This window comes from Zosterops lateralis (assembly GCF_965231275.1).
Source record: "Zosterops lateralis genome assembly, chromosome: 12".
NCBI classification, from domain to species: Eukaryota; Metazoa; Chordata; class Aves; order Passeriformes; family Zosteropidae; genus Zosterops; species Zosterops lateralis.
In genome coordinates this window covers 1722692-1739352 of record NC_139772.1, presented here as the reverse complement: position 1 = coordinate 1739352, position 16661 = coordinate 1722692, and the positions used below count along the sequence as shown (strand labels likewise).

The 16661-nt window shown below is 49.2% G+C and overlaps 1 protein-coding gene across 1 annotated transcript in view; it reads left to right on the top strand.

Moving 5' to 3' along the window:
- Nucleotides 1-7381: 7381 nt before the first annotated feature.
- The window catches only part of ZFPM1 (zinc finger protein, FOG family member 1), a 38957-nt gene continuing 29677 nt past the window's right edge, over nt 7382-16661 (top strand). The window contains exon 1 of the mRNA XM_083870101.1: nt 7382-7703. Within this exon, the coding sequence (XP_083726227.1) occupies nt 7664-7703 (40 nt within the window). The 5' untranslated portion in view covers nt 7382-7663. The remainder of the gene's footprint in view (nt 7704-16661) is intronic.

Genomic DNA, 16661 nt, shown 5'->3' with positions numbered 1-16661 from the left:
CAAAAAGAAAAATTGAGCAGGAAAAGAGAATTTTTTTTAAAAAAAAGCCAACTCGAGGGGGGAAATTTTCAGCTTTAGAGAGAAAAATTAACTTTAGGGAACAAGTCCAACTTCGGGAAAAAAATACAACTTAGGGAAAAAGTTTCCAGCTTTAGGAAAAAAAATCCTTTAGGGAAAAAAAATGCAGCTTTAGGGAAAAACACTCCTCTATGCTGGTACTCCATAGTGTCGAAATGGTTACGTCACATTAAACGAGCACGTTCTACAACCGAACTTTTGGATCCAGATGGAAATCTCAGGTGCAAATGAGGACATGGAAAGATTTTATTGAAATACTCCCAAGTCAAGGAGGTGAAGTAATGCACTGATGTGATATGAACAATCAGAGTACTTTGCGTCTGTCCTGCAATGATTTTTTTTTTGTTTTGTTTTAGAGTTAAAAGGAAGAAAAAAAAAAGAGGCTTTATTCTGTTAATATGTATCTTTACAATTCTTTGTATTGTATAAAAAAAACTATTGTAGGTAATTTACCTTGGGTGCAATGTGTTCTGTCAAAAGTTTTTATTTTGATATTTTGTCCAGAGAAGCAGAGAGAGAGAGAGAGCAGGAAACGCCGTTTTATGATGTTGTCCGTGTGCTTTAAAGTGCCTCTTTAATATTGTTAAATAAAGTATGAGATAAAAATATGGGGTGGTACTGTAAAGTCATCCATGATTAATCTTTTCAAATATATTCCAATATTTTCACAGAAATTCCCTGTCTGCGTGATGTTTGTGGGGTGTTTGAGGTAAATGGGCTGAGGAGGACCTTGGTGTCACTGCTGTCACCTCAATGCTTTGCAAAGTGTTGGAGCTTCTCGACGATGAAGATGCTCCTGCAGCTCCTCTTCCTCACAGATTCTGTCAGAGTGCTGCTCATGGCAGGAGAGTCTTGTCCCTGAGGGGAAAAACCCAAGGTGATGGTGATGGTGATGGTGGTGATGGGCTGGCCTGGCGGTCATCAACTGGTGATGGTGATGGCACAGTTGGGTCATCATGAATTGGCGATTGTCACAGCCCAGTTTGGTCATCACCAACTGGCAATGGCAACAGCCTGATCTGGTCACCATCAGTTAGTGATGGTGGTGGTCCAGTTTGGTCATCATCACTTGGTGATGGTGATGGGGTTACCTAGTTGGGTCGTGACCAAGTGTTGATGGCCCAGTTTGGTCATCAGTTTGTGGTGAAGGTGATAACAGTGTTGGAGATGGTGATGGTGTTGGTGTTGGAGATGATGATGGTGTTGGCAATGAAGATGGCTCAGTTTAACCGTCCCCCATTTTTGATGTTGATGTTGATAATGATGGTGGTGATGGCAAAAGCCCAGTTTGGTCATCACCCATTTGTGATGGTGATAACGATGGTGATAATGATGGTGTTGGTGATGGTGATGATGGTGGTGGCCCAATTTGCTCATTCCCAATTTATGATGGTGGCGGTGATGGTGATGATGACGGTGGTGGTGCTCATAAGGACCCATTTTCCTCATCCCCACTTAATGATAGTGGTGCCAGTGGTGATAATGATGGCGATGATGATGATGATGGCAATGATGATGATGGTGGTGGTGGTGGTGCTGGTGAGGACCCATTTTGCTCATCCCCATTTTTTGATGATGATGATGATGGTGTTGGTGATGGTGATGACAATGATGGATGCTGCTGCTGCTAGTGACGATGATGATGGTGCTGGTGCTGGTGAGGATCCATTTTGCTCATCCCCATTTGATGATGACAGTGTTGGTGATAGCGATGACAATGATAGATGCTGCTGTGCTACTGCTGCTGATGGTAGTGGCGATGATGACAATGGTGGTGATGATGATGATGACGGTGGTGATGGTGGTAGTGGTGGTGAGGACCCATTTTGCTCATCCCCATTTTTTGATGATGGTGATGATGACCGTGTTGGTGGTTGCGATGACTATGATGGAAGCTGCTGCTGCTAATGATGATGGCAATGATGATGATGGTGGTGATGATGATGATGGTGGTGGTGGTAAAGACCCATTTTCCTCATCCCCAATTAATGATAGTGGTGATGATGATGATGGCAATGATGACGATGATGGTGGTGGTGGTGATGATGTTGATGACGGTGGTGATGGTGGTGGTGGTGATGAGGACCCATTTTGCTCATCCCCATTTTTTGATGATGGTGATGATATGGTGTTGGTGATGGCGATGACTATGATGATACTGCTGCTGCTGCTGATGGCGATGATGATGATGATGATGATGATGGTGCTGGTGGTGGTACTGAGGACCCATTATCCTCATCCCCAATTAATGATAGTGGTGCCAGTGGTGATGATGAGGATGATGGCAATGATGACGATGATAATGATGGCAATGATGATGATGATGGTGGTGGTGCTGGTGAGGACCCATTTTTTGATGATGGTGATGATACGAAGTTGGTGATGGTGATGACGATGACAATGCCACTGCTGCTGCTGCTGACGATGATGATGATGCCAATGAAGGCCCATCTCTCTCATCCCCACTTTGTCCTCAAGCTGACCTCTGCGGCCCCACAGGGCCGGGGTAGGAGCTGCCACAAAGGCAGTGTATTCCATCCTTTAATTACTGCCGCAATCACAACACGGAGCCGCTGTCAGTGAGAGATAGCTCGGCACCGCCGGCTGGGATCCTCGCCACTCGGGGCTTGTAACTAAAACTGCAGGATTAATTTGATTAATTGATAGAATTATTTTCCAAACTACTCTTTTGTTTATGGAGGCTTAAAATGCTTGCCGCCTGCACCCTCCTGGTGTGTTGCAGAGTGGAGATAAAGTGGCTGAAAATAATTAGTATGGCTTAATTTAGGGAAAAAAATAACCTCAAAAGAATTTTGCAGAAAATTCAAGGCGGCACATTTTATTTTGTTTTGGCAGGAAATATTATGGAGCTGGAAATGGGACTTTTATGTTTTCCCCGTGCTATATTTCACCAGGGCAGCAAACCTGCGGGGCGGAGGAGGAAAATTTCATGCCTGGCTGTTGCCAGAGCTCTCCCACACCTCCAGATTCATCACCTGGGCACCTGGAAATGAGTCTCCTGGGAGCCAGGGGAATGCTGCAGGGATGGGACTCATCCCCAGGGCCTGGGATGGGTGCAGAGACCCTTTCCCACAGCTGCACCCATTTTATGGAAACCCAGGACACGAGTGACACCCACCTCGGGCTCAGCTCCCTCTGAAATGCCACTCCCCAGGGAGATGTTGGCATCGTCCCCACATCTCTGGGGGTTTAATTAGCTAATTAATCCTAAATGTGAGTCATTTTTTCCCCCCGTTCCTTCCCCCTGCTGTCACCCACATCCCACCCCCTCAGTCCCCCGCACCCATCAGCTCCTCTGAGCTCCCTAAAGCCCCCGGGTTTGCTGAGTCCTGCATTATCCCGCAGCGTTTGTCACTTGGAGGATTGCAGGTCCCTGTCACTGTAATTCCAGCCAGGATGCAAAGCTGGGCAGCTTCTCCCGGCTGGGGATTAACTCCCTGCTCAGCGGGGACCAGCAGCACAGGGGGGTTCTCATAGGATCCAGCAATTTTGGGGGTCCCAGCTCTGCACCCCCTGAGATTTGGGGCCAGTCTGCACATCCTCAGGTCTGGGACAGCTCCACAGCCCCAGGGGGAACAGGATGGGTCTGATGGGAGGTGCCTGGCATTGATGGAGCCCCTCGGGGGGGGGGATTTCTTGGCTTTTTGCCATCACCCTAAATTTTCCTCAAGCTGTTTGCTCTTCCAACTCCCCCCTGCCCCTCCCACCCCCAAATCCAGCCGGCCTTTCTTTCCTCAGCCCCACATCCAAGTTTCTGAGCCGGAGGTGCTTTAAGCCTCTCCATAAAGCCTGGAGGATAACGGGATCCACCATGGTTGTCACGCTGCAAGCAGGGGCTGAAGATTTAGAATTTTTTTATTATTATTATTATTTCTTGCCTTTGAGTCAAATCTGGCCATTCCTTGCACAGCAGGAATTTAAAGCCCAGCTCCCACCTTCCTCCCCGGGGTGGGGGACAGGGATAAGGTGCAGCAGCAGGATCCCAGGATGCTGAATTCATGCAGGAAAACCTGGAGCCCTGGGGGCTGTGAAGAGTGGGAACAGCAGAACCATGCAGCCCCCATGTCCTGCCAGCAGTGATGCTCCTGAAGCCAAATTGCTCCTCTGGGGAGTTGAAACATCATCCCTACAAAATGAGATCAATAATAGGGAGGAGGAAATAAGGACTGAGACATCCCAGACTTGGATTTGGGATGTGAGAGCTGCTCATCCACACATTCCCACCTGGTTTCAGGAGCATCCAGCATCATTTGTGCCAGGGGAGGTTTAGGTTGGATATCAGGAAAATTCCTTCATGGAAAGGTTTGTCCTGCCCTGGCACAGCTGCTCAAGGCAGTGGTGGAGTGCCCATCCCTGGGGGGATTTAAAACCCACTCAGATGTGGCACTTGGGGACACGGTTCAGTGGTGGCCTTGGCAGAGCTGGGGCTCGTTGATCTTGGAGGCTTTTCAAACCTAAACCATTCCAGGGTTGTGATTTGTTTTAATCCCAAACCCTTCCACGCTGCCGCCGCAGCTCCCGGAATTCCAGGGCAGCCTTTCTGCACAGGACATGCCCAAGTCATGGAGGGACATGCCCAAACCATGCCCAAACCATGCCTAAACCATGCCTAAACCGTGCCAAACCATGCCCAAACCGTGCCCAATCCGTGCCCAGGCTTTGCTCCTGCCACATCCAAGCCGTGTCCCATCCGTGTCACATCCCTGCCCAAGCTGTCCCCAAGGCTCAGAGCACCCCCCGAGGCTGAGTCACAGGCTGGTGACAAGTGGCACCCAGGGCCAGGTTCTCCTGCCAGCAGGTGGCAGGGCCCTTCTGCAAGTGGGGCAGCCTTGATGCCAGTTCTCCCTCTTGGGACAAAAAAAAAAACCCTAAAATTGGATATTTAAGCTGGGAAAAAAGCTGGTTTTGGAGTCTTGGCATACCATACCAGCGGGCAGTGGCACCAGGGGCACTCAGCCCCCCAAAATCCCCCCTAGAACAATCCCTGAGCCCTGAAATCCAGCAGAGGAAGCACCAGGGGTTCTTCCCCATTGACATTCCTGCGCCGCCACCTCCTCTCGCCGCGTCTCTAATAATACCAGGCCAGATTAATTGGCACTAATACAAATGTACACAGCTCCATAAAAAGATGTCACCTCGCTCACAATGGGGGGAACGGCTGCTCCAGCATTATCTCTGCTCTGCAGGCGTGTAATTCACTCCTCGGGAAAACACGCTATTTATTCGGCTCCCCTGGAACAATCTCTCTGCAAACACCGGGAAAAGGAGCAGGGGAGACACCCAGCCTTGCTGTGATGCTTGTCCCCGTGCAGGGCCACCCATGGGTGTCCCCTAAGGGGATGGGGCAGCGGGATTTGGGGATGTCACCGCACAGGGATCCAGCCCTTGGGTGGTGGTTGAGGCCTGGAGGGGTCTAAGTGGCTCTAAATGGGAATTAAAGGGATGTTGGTAAGGAATGTGTCCTGCAACCTGTTTCTGTCGCTCCCCAGGTTGAGGTGGCAGCACCCAACGCATCCAGCAAGGCTTTTTTGTGATTTTTTTAATGGGATGTGACAGTGTCCCCGTGTCCCCTCAAGATGCTGTAACTCCTTTTTCCAGCACAAAGAGCCAGGGACAGCCCCCATCCTTCTGCTGCCTCCCGGGGAGAGGAAATTTGGGCGTCTCATCGCTGTTCGCTCACCCCCAGCCCCTCAAATCCCCGCAATTAATGATGCCGTGTTTAATTAAACGGTTGTCTCATTATCTTGGCGTAAGCAAACACACCGTGGGAGATCCATGGATGTGCCAAAGGAACCGGCTGGAAATGCAGCACCCACAGCCCCAAAAAAAGGCTGGAAAAAAATCAAGGTGGGTTTTGGCTCCCCCATCAACATCCCCTGTGGAGTCAGAACCATCAGGACTGACACAGAGCAGAGGCCACTCCTTGGGCCAGGCCTGGCAAAGCTGGGCTGGGGAGGGAGGGAGGGAAAGGCTCTGGAAGCAAAGCTGCTCCCCCAGGGGGGTTCAGTCTCCAGGAAGGCGGCGATTCGAGGCCACTCGAGGTGAAAGGATCCTTTTGGGGAGTGGTCAGTCAAGGGGGGGGACCAGCAGAGCCTTGTCCTCAGCAGCATTTCCCTCTTTCCATTTTTTTTTTTTCTCCCCTGGATCTTTTCTTAATTCTTAACTTAATTTCTTTTGACATCCTCATTGCCGGTTTGACCTCTTTACTGGAATCATGTGCTGCTTAAAACTCATTATCCCACCATTGAAACAGGAAGTTAATTAAAAACACTTAAAAAAAAAAAAGAAAAAGAAAAAAAAAAAAAAAAAAAAAAAAAAAAAAAAAAAAGAAAGAAAAGGAGGGGGGAAAAAAAGCACATCCCATGTCCGGAGATAGATGGAGAAGGGATATGACCAAGGTAAGGGATATGACCCAGGTGTCCCCACCAGCCCCTTCCATTGATCCCAAAACTCAAAACTCCATCATTATTTGGGGACCACCAGCCATCACCACTGGCAAATCCTCCTGATCCAAATCCTCCTGACCTCAGCCACAGGCGAGGTCCAGTTTGGCAGAAATTGTTATTTTTCATAGGAAAATATTCCCATCACGGATCTAAAACCAAAGTTTAACTCACGTTTCACCCCAAAATTTCTTCGTGCTCACTGTTCACTTGGCTGGGATGATGCCAAGGGGGAAGCCCAGGAGCCCCTACACCATCCCCGGGGTGTCCTGGGGTGTCCCCAACCCTGAGCCAGGGTCACAGTGACCATGGAAGTCACAAGGGGAAGGTTTTGGACCATTCACCTGGAAATTAGGGGTGTTCTAAGGGATCCAAAAGAGAACCCCTGAGAGGTTTGGGGGGCACATAAGAGACTTTGAGGATGTGGGAAAGGTGAATTGGGACCCAGTGGGGGCACTGAGGTCCCAGTGGGGGAATTGCTGTAAGTAATAGGAGCTTCCAGAGACGCCACAAGGGATCCCAAAGGGGAGTTTGGGGAACCCAAGGAAGGATTGAAGACCCCAAAGGGAGACTTTGTGATGCTGAGGATGGAGCATGGAACCCAAAAGGGGGGGGGGGGGGGGTCAGAGACCCAAATCAGAAGGTGGAGCCTCCCAGGAGTCCCAAATCGGATCTGATGACAAATTTGGGGACCCCAGGGACGCACAGAACCCCCATAGGGATCAAACCCGGGGAGGCCACGCCCCTTTCTCCATTAGCCCCGCCCCTTTCCCCGTTAGCCCCGCCCCTCGGCGCGCGCCATCCGGTGGGCGTGTCCCGCGGGGGGCGGTGGCCTATGGGCGGCCTCGGCGGCGGCGCAGGCCCCGCCCCCCGGGCGCGCTCGGCGGGTTTGATCCGGACGCGGCGCCCATTGAGAAAAAAAAATCCCGCGGCGGCGGCGGCGGCGGCGGCGGCGGCTTCGCTCCGCCGAGCTCGGCCCGGCCCCGGCCCCGGCCCCGGCCTGGCCCCGGCCCCGCGGGCGGGCGGGCGGGCATGAGAGCAGCCGGGGGCCCGCCCGCCGCCACCCACCTGCCGCCCGCACGGCCGCCAGCCGGGGCGCCGGGCTCGCCCCTCGCCGAGCGATGTCCAGGAGGAAACAGAGCAACCCCCGGCAGATCAAACGTGAGTCGCCGCTTCCCCGCTTCTCTGCTGGCCCCCACCACGTCCTCCCTTATTTTTTTTTTTTTTTTTTTTTTTTTTTGCACCCGTTCCCCGGAGCCTGCGGTGCTCCCGGGACACGCCCGGTGTGTTCCCGTTCCCCGTCCCCGTCCCCGTTCCCGCCTCTCTCTGTGTCCCCGCCGCTCTCTTCCCCCGCCGTGGCTCCGGTACCGGCTCCCCACCGATGGCTCCCCCGATAAGGCTTTAAAAATATTCCGTTCTGCAAGTCCCGTCCTGATAACATCGCTCTGTCGGGACGGGCTGAAATTGTGATCTTATCTGTGCCTTGTCTGCCTCCCATCCAGCCTGGCAGCGGGGCTGGGGGTCCCCAAAACACCCCAAACCCCTGGGGGCTCCCAAAACACCCCAAACCCCTGGGGGTCCCCAAAATACCCCGAACCCCTGGGGGGCTCCCCAAAATACCCCGAACCCCTGGGGGGTCCCCAAAATACCCCGAACCCCTGGGGGGCTCCCCAAAATACACCCCCAGGGGGGTTCCCCATCCATCCTGGGTCACCCCAGGGCTGTTCACCCTGCCAGGGGTCTGTGATCTTCCCAAACCATCCTGGGGTATCCCAGCTTTGCCAGGGCTGTTCACCCTGCCAGGGGTTCTGTGATCTTCCCCTGGGACTCCCAATCCATCCTGGGGTACCCCAGCCCTGCCCAGGGCTGTTCACACTGCCAGGGGTCTGTGATCTTCCCAATCCATCCTGGGGTATCCCAGCCCTGCCCAGGGCTGTTCACCCTGCCAGGGGTTCTGTGATCTTCCCCAATCCATCCTGGGGTACCCCAGCCCTGCCAGGGGCTCCCCACCCGGATCCTGCCATGGGAACCCCCCTTTTACCGCTGGACCCGCCATCCTGCCTTGGTCCCCCTGTGCCACCATCCCCACCTTGTCCCCTTACCCTCCCCAAATCCCCCTCTCTCCATCCCACCCCAGGATCCCCCAGGACTTTTGGGCACATCATTTCCCATCCCTTTAGAATGTCCATTCACTCTCATTGTGATCCCCGCCGTGGCAAAGAAATCCTACAAAAGTGCTGGAAGTTTTTGTTTCTTTTTTTTTTATCTTTTTTTCGGTTCCGGGCTCAGTTTGTCTTTTCTCCTTCTTCTCTCCCAATGTGTGTGTGTGTGTGTGTTTCTTTTTGTTGATTTTTTTATTATTTTTTTTTCTTTCCCCCCCGAGTCGATGGGAGGCGGTGATAAGAGGGAGATGGGAGGATAGGGAAGGCTGGCCACCATGTGATAATCTACCTTTATCTTTCTCCTGAAATAATTGCAAGGCTGAGTTGCACCTACCTGTTTCCCTGCCTGGGGTGATTGCTGTGGTGATAACGCTCAGCTTAGACTTTTACCCGGGGAGAGTTTAAAAATAGTCCCGGCTGCCTCTTTCTTTTTTTTATTCCTTTTTTTTTTTTTTTTTTTTTTTTTTTTTTGGAGGGGATACTTTTTTTTCCCTTTTGGCTTTATCCAACTTCCGCCACTTTATTTCGAAAAAAAAAATAAATAAATAAATAAATAAATAAAATAAAGCCCTGCGAGCCTTGCCTGGGTAACTCCAGCTCGTTCAATGGAATGATGGAATGACAGTGATACCGCTCCCTATGGGTGGGATGCTCCATCCCAGTGCCCACCCGGCTCAAACTGGGCAAACTGGGGCAAAGACAAAAACTGGGGCCACTCCATTATTTTTTTCTTCTTTTTTCCTTCTTTTTTTTCCTTCTTTTTTTTTCCTTCTTTTTTTTATCCTTTTTTATCCTTTTTTTTCCTTTTTTTTCCTTTTTTTTCCTTTTTTTCCTTTTTCTCTTTTTCTTCTCTTTTTCTTCTCTTTTTCTTCTCTTTTTCTTCTCTTTTTCTTCTCTTTTTTTTCCTCTTTTTTTTCCCCTTTCCTTTCCTTTCCTTTCCTTTCCTTTCCTTTCCTTTCCTTTCCTTTCCTTTTTCTTTTCTTTTTTCTTTTCTTTTCTTTTCTTTCTTTTACTGCAGAGAGATGCGAAGAAACGATAAAAATAGGGAGGCTGATCTCAGGCCGCCGGCGATGGCCAAAAATGATTAAAAAAAAAAAAAAAAAAAAAAGCTGAGAGGCTTGGAAGGCTTTTTCCTGTATGTGTCAACATGAAAACAGTCATTAGAGGCAGCGAAGGGAAGGGAAGGGAAGGTATGCATGAATCAGGGCTCCGGTAACCAGACTCCTCTCATCCCCACACCGGACCTGTTTCCACAAAGTCTAAAATCTTTCCTTATCATCTCGGCTGGAGCATTAAAAAAAAAAAAAAAAATTATATATATATATATATTTTAACTCCTCCAGATTGATATCTCTCTGCTGATTTTTTATTTTTTATTTTTTTCCCTATGTTTCTTTTCGCTCTCTTGTGAGGTTTTATTGTGGTTTTTTTGTTGTTTTTTTTTTTTTTTTTTTTTTTTTTTTTTTTTTTTTTTTTTTGATGCGATGGCCAGAGCTGATAAGACAAAGATCAGACACCGGACTATATTTAACCAGAGCTGCTTTAACCTTCCTTTTCTCCGCGCGGGGATGGAGCTGGGGAGCCTTTGAGAGGCGATTTCATCTCGATGGTGGCTTTTGATAGCAGAGAAAACACCCCGAGCATCTCTCTGCCTTTCATTTTTTGTTTTGTTTTTTTTGGGGGGGTTCTACAAACAGAGGAGAGTTTTTCCCATCTCTGTTTGTACCCACCAACCTCCCTCCTGCAGCTGCTGCTTTATGGGTTGCTTTATTATTTATATATTTATTTAAAATTTATATATATATCTATCTATATAATTTTTATATATTTTTTTATATTTTTTGTATTTTTTATATTCTTATATATTTTATATATTTTTAAATGTTTTTATATTTCTTTATTTTTTTATATTTTTTATTTTTTATCTTTTTATTTTTATAATTTATAATTTTTAATATTTTTATAATTTTTTAATAATTTTTATATTTTATATTTTTCTTTAATTTTTTACAATTTTTTATTTTTTATTTTTTATATTTTTTATTTTTATATGTTTTATATTTTTAATTTTTTTCTATTTTTTTCTATTTTTTTCTTTTTTTCTTTTTTCTATTTTTTAATATTTTTAAATATTTTTTAATTTTTTATTTTTTTATTTTTTATATATTTTATATATTTTATATATATATATATAATTTTTTTCTCTCTCTCTCTTTTTTTTTTTTTAATGTATGTGTCTGTCTTTTGTTCTGCTGGTAGATAGATGTGAGTGTCTGATAAGGGCGCAGGAGCTGATCCCAGCCCAGATAGGCTGTTATATTTATTAACTTCAAACATGGGAGCGCGGGCGCTGCGCTGCTGAGCGAGGCTTTGGCAGCTGCCGGTGCTTCCACAGCGCCGGGTCCTGCGATGGGGGAGCGCGATAAGGGCCAGATTGATCTCACTCACTCATCCTCTCTCCCCCCTTCCCTTGTTCTTTTAAATTTATTTAATTTTTTTTTTTTTTTTTTTTTTTTTTTTTTTTTGTTCCTAAGAGAGAATGTTTTGTCATAGTTGCAGGGGCCTGTTTGTGGGTTTTTTTATTATTTATTTATTTATTTTTATGGCCGGTTGTTTTTTGGTGTTTTTTTAAAATTTTATTTATTTATTTATTTATTTTATTTTATTATTTTTAATTAATTAATTATTTTTATTATTATTTTATTTTTTTATTTTATGGCGGGTTCTTTTTTGGTTTTTTTTAATTTTTTTAAAATTTATTTATTTTATTTTTATTTTTTTTTATTTTTTTTTTATGGCCGGTTGTTCTTTGGGGTTTTTTTTGGGTTTTTTTTTAATTATTTATTTATTTATTTAAATTTTTTTTTTAAATTTATTTATTTATTATTATTATTTTACTTTTTTATTTTATGGCGGGTTGTTTTTTAGGGTTTTTCATTATTATTTTTAATTTTTTTATTATTATTATTTTATTTCTCTTTATTTTATGGCAGGTCGTTTTTTGGGGGTTTTTTTATTATTTTTTTTAATTTTTTTTTTTGGGTGTTTTTTTTCCTTTTCCCTTTTACCCACCCCCCCGCTCAGCTGCAGCAGATCTGAGCTCTTGATAAGCGCCAAACCCCGATCTCCATCCTGATATCCTGATAGAGATCACCAGCCTTGATAAGAACACACTTATCTCTCCCCAGCAGAGCCGGGACAGGATTCGCTACAACAACAAACAGCCAAAAGAGGGGCCAAAAGGGCTCCGAGAATTTGTTCCACTGCAAACACCATTAACGCCAGGCACTTTAATTATCTCATGGGGGGGGGCTACATCTGTATTTTTATTTCTCAAGGTGCTTGGGTGGTTTTTTTGGTTTTTTTTTCCCCCCTCCAGGATGAAAAGCTGAGCCCTCCCATCGCCTGTTATCAGCTGCAGATGTTGCAGATGTTGCAGATGTTGCATTAGTTTTGATGAGAGCTTTAACTTTTTTTTTCTTTTTTCTTTTTTTGATGCTTATCTCTCATTCTGCTCCACCGAGCGAACTCACGGGGCGAGTGGGAGGTGAAAAAAACACCGTCACATATTTTTTTTTTTTGCGTGTAGATTTTCTTTAATTGCCATTAGATGGTGTCAGATAAGGAGCGCGATCTGCGCTGTTAAAGCCACCCCGTCTCTTCATGGGGTGATGTTGTTGTCAGGCTGGGTTGGTTTTATTTTTTTTATTTTTTTTTCCTCTCCTCCTGCACGCACTTGGGGCTGTTCCCCGGTGCCAGGAAAGGGGACGGTGGAACCCCTGAGAGGTTGGAAATTTGCTTTTTTTCTTCTCCAGATGCCAGTGGCCAAACCAGCCCGGTTTATTTTTAGCAGCAGCGTGGTGAGCTGGTGGCGTGGGATGCTCCAGGCACGCCTCCTTCCCTCCCTGAGTCCTGCCTTCCCTTTCAGGTGTCTCTGTTCCAGCCTCCTCTGCTTTGCTGCTTTTGGTTTGGTTTTTTTGCCCCATTTTTCCCTCTGTGCTCTGATGTAGTTGCACTTTTCCATCCCCGCCACCTCCGTGCCTCAGTTTCCCCGTCCGGGGTGGGGGGTTATTTGGGGAGGTTTTGCTCCTGGGTGCTGGCAGATCTTCCCAGCTGTGCTCTTCCAAAACAGGAATTTTCTGCTCATCCTGGGGCTCTCTCAGCCCCCCATCCCCATCCTGGCATCCCTAGGGTGGCATCCCTTGTCCCACACGTCTGCGACACCCATGGGTGCTGCCTGCCTGCCAACCCCTCCCCTCTTGTGCAGATCCTCCCAGCTGTGCTCTTCCAAAAACAGGAATTTTCTGCACATCCCTGGGCTCTCTCAGCCCTCCATCCCCATCCTGGTATCCCAAGGGTGGCATCCCCATGTCCCACACGTCTGTGACACCCACGGGTGCTGCCTGCCTGCCAACCCCTCCCCTCTTGTGCAGATCTTCCCAGCTGCTCTCCCAAAAACAGGAAATTTCTGCTCATCCTGGGGCTCTCTCAGCCCTCCATCCCCATCCTGGCATCCCGAGGGTGGTATCCCACATGTCTGTGACACCCATGGGTGCTGCCTGCCAACCCCTCCCCTCTTGTGCAGATCCTCCCAGCTGTGCTCTTCCAAAAACAGGAATTTTCTGCACATCCCTGGGCTCTCTCAGCCCTCCATCCCCATCCTGGTATTCCAAGGGTGGCATCCCCATGTCCCACACGTCTGTGACACCCACGGGTGCTGCCTGCCTGCCAACCCCTCCCCTCTTGTGCAAACAGCTCCGGGCGTTTGCCAGCCCTGGCACAGCGGCGGTGGCTCCTGGCAGCTGGCAAAGCCCTGTGGCTCAGCTGCCCCATTTGTCACCGGCCTCTTGGGATGTGCCACGGGTGACATCGGGGGCTGCCAGGGCTGGGGACACATTGTGGAGCCCATGGGTGGGGTGGGGGAGTGACCAGTGGGACACTGATGGATTTCACCCAGCAGAGCCCACCCTGAGCTCTCCCAGGTGTTTCCCACAAACCACGTTCCTGCTCAATGGAGGGTCTGCTGGGAGAAGTTTCTGTCCTTTTTGACAGCCAGTGCTCCAGGTGTGAGCATCCCTGCAGGCCCCAGCTCCAGGAGGAAGGGCTTGGCAGCTGGTGGCTTTGGGGACAGCTGGGAGCAGGAAATCCATTCACTGTGGGTGATGGAGAAGTGGCACTGAATGGTCAGTGCCACCCCCATGTCCTGCCAGCTGTGCCACCCTTCACCCCTCCGTGCCAGGGAGCCCTGCAAACCCTTTTGGCACCGTGCTGGGGGTAAATCCCTCTTCCATCAGGCAGGGAGGATGAGGAGGATGCTCAGGGAGCGAGGGCTGGAGCCAGGCTGGCCACAGCCAAACCAGTTCTGCCGAGAGCCCGGCACACGTCCCTGCCAGGGACAGCAGGGAGCCTCTGCCAGGCTGCTCCTGGGTGCCAGGGCTGGGTTGGTTTAGTGTCTGCTGCAGCTCTTCCACCTCCTGAGCCCTCAGGGGACACCCCCACGCCGTCCTCAGCCCAGACACACCGATGGACCGTCCCTGGCACCCCAGGGAAAGCCGCCTCCAGCCGGGATTTACACCTCGGCATCCGCAGCGGCGACGTTGGGCAAGGTCTTATTTTCCACGGTGAATCACGAGGCCACCTAGCAAGCTGCAGCTTCCCCTTTGGCCAAGTTGTGATGAGTGCCAGCTCGGCAATCAGGGCTTGGGAAGAAAGCAATCCTTTCCCCACGGGTGTTGCAGGAATTGTGCAAGGAGGCAGTGCCATGGCACAGGTGATCCGAGGTTCCTGGAGAAGGGGCAGTTTTTTGGGATTCCAGCAGAGCCACCAGCCACAGCAGCACCCTAAAGGCATCACCACATCCATCCCAGTGCAGGAATCTCCGTGCCCATGGGACATCCCTGGGAAAGAAAAGGAAAGGACAGGACAATGCTGCCCAAAGTGGGAGCAGCAGGGCTGGGGATGGAGCTGCTGGGCCCTGCTGGTGGATTTGGGGTCAGACACAGCCATGCTGGCCAAAGGAAGAGGATGTTTTGAGGATGTTTTCCATGCGTGCCGTCCGTCCTGCTGCCAAAAAAACAAACCATGATCCGCCTTGGAGGACGCTGGATGGAGAGAAAACCAGCCCAGACCTTCCTCAGAGGCACAGCCAGGCCCATGAGCTGATGCTGCCCAGAGAGAGGGATGTGAGCGTGGAGCCTGGAGCTTCTTGGGATTCAACATTTCACAAGATAAATTGGAAAAGGCCTCTGTGCCAGCCCTGCACCACACTCCACCTCTGCTCCATGCCGAGGGCATGGATTCTCCTTCCTGTGGGGCCAAGAAATCAGCTCCCCCACTTTGGAGAAGAGCAGGAGGCCAGGATCTCCTATTTTTATATTTTTTTTTATTCTGCGCCACATCCCATGACCGCTTTTGCTGCCTGACTCAGGGCTTTTGGCCGGGCTGTGTCCTGCTGCTCCTTTTATCAGGAAAGTTCAAGTGTTTCGGGGCTAATACAGTTCCCTCTTCCGATGGCTGCCCGGCAAAGGCTCCACATTGTTCCTGCAGCAACATGTTTTTTTGGAAGGGCTGAAATGCCGAAAGGAATGCAACTGCTGACCTTGGGCTGCAGTGGGGTTAAGGAGTGTGTGCCTATGAGTCACTCCAGATAAGAGCCTTCCACGGCTTTTTTCCTCCAAAATAATTCTTTATCTCCTCTTTCTCACATCAACATATTTTCTTGACATCTCCCATTCGATAGCGCGTGGAGGAAATGTGCTCCTCTAATTTGTTCATCTGATGAAATGTGGATCCATTGTTTTCCCTCGGCCTTGGCCGGGACTGTGACCTCAGGATTTGGGGATGCACCTCCGAGTCGGGGTTTGGGGGTGTTCAGTGGGGTCGGTGTCCCAGGGCTTGGGGAATGCTCAGTAAGGTCATGGCTTGGAGATTTTTGGGGTCAGTGTGTGGGGTTTTGGGATGTTCGCTGGGGTCGGTGCCTGGAGCTTTGGGAGTATTGAGGATTGGTGCCTGAGTTTTTGGGATGTTCAGTGGGGTCAGTGCTTCGAGATTTTTGGGGTCAGTGTGTGGGGTTTTGGGATGTTCGCTGGGGTCGGTGCCTGGAGATTTTTGGGATGTTCAATGGGGTCAGTGCCTGGAGAATTTTGGGATGTTCAGTGGGGTCAGTGTCTGGAGATTTTTGGGATGTTCAGTGGGGTCAGTGCCTGGAGATTTTTGGGATGTTCAGTGGGGTCAGTGCCTGTGTTTTTGGGATGTTCAGTGGGGTCAGTGCCTGGAGATTTTTGGGGTGTTCAGCAGGGTCAGTGTCTGGAGATTTTTGGGATGTTCAATGGAGTCAGTGCCTGGAGATTTTTGGGATGTTCAATGGAGTCAGTGCCTGGAGATTTTTGGGATGTTCAATGCAGTCGATGCCTGGAGCTTTGGGAATGTTTAGGAATGTTTCCTGCAGTTTTGGGAATGCAAACCCAGGGTTTGATGGGGTCAGTACCCCTTGCTTTGGGGTTGGTGCCCAGGATTTTGAGAACGTTTGGCACCCTGGATTTTGGGGGTGCCCAACAAATTCCATGCCTGGGGCTTAAGGATGAGCCTTGGGGTCAATGCCCAGGAATTTCTGGATGCTTGGAGGAGTTTGGGGATGCACCTTTAGGCTGTGCCTGAGGCAGGGTCAGTCCCTGTGGCTTTGGGAATGTGCCTTGGGAATGTGCGTGGGTACCCAGGGGTTTGGGATGCTGTGAAATTGTTTCCCTGGGGGTTTTACTTCTCTGGGTCAGTCCCTGGCATTTGGGAATGTGCCTTGGGTTAGTACCCAGAGTTTGGGATGCTGTGAGATTGGTTCCTGGGGGGCTTTGCGGATTCTTCTCTGAGTCAATACCTGGCATTTGGGAATGTGCCTTGGGATGGTACCCAGGGGTTCGGGATGCTGTGAGATTGGTTCCCCAGAGGTTTTGGGGATTCTTCT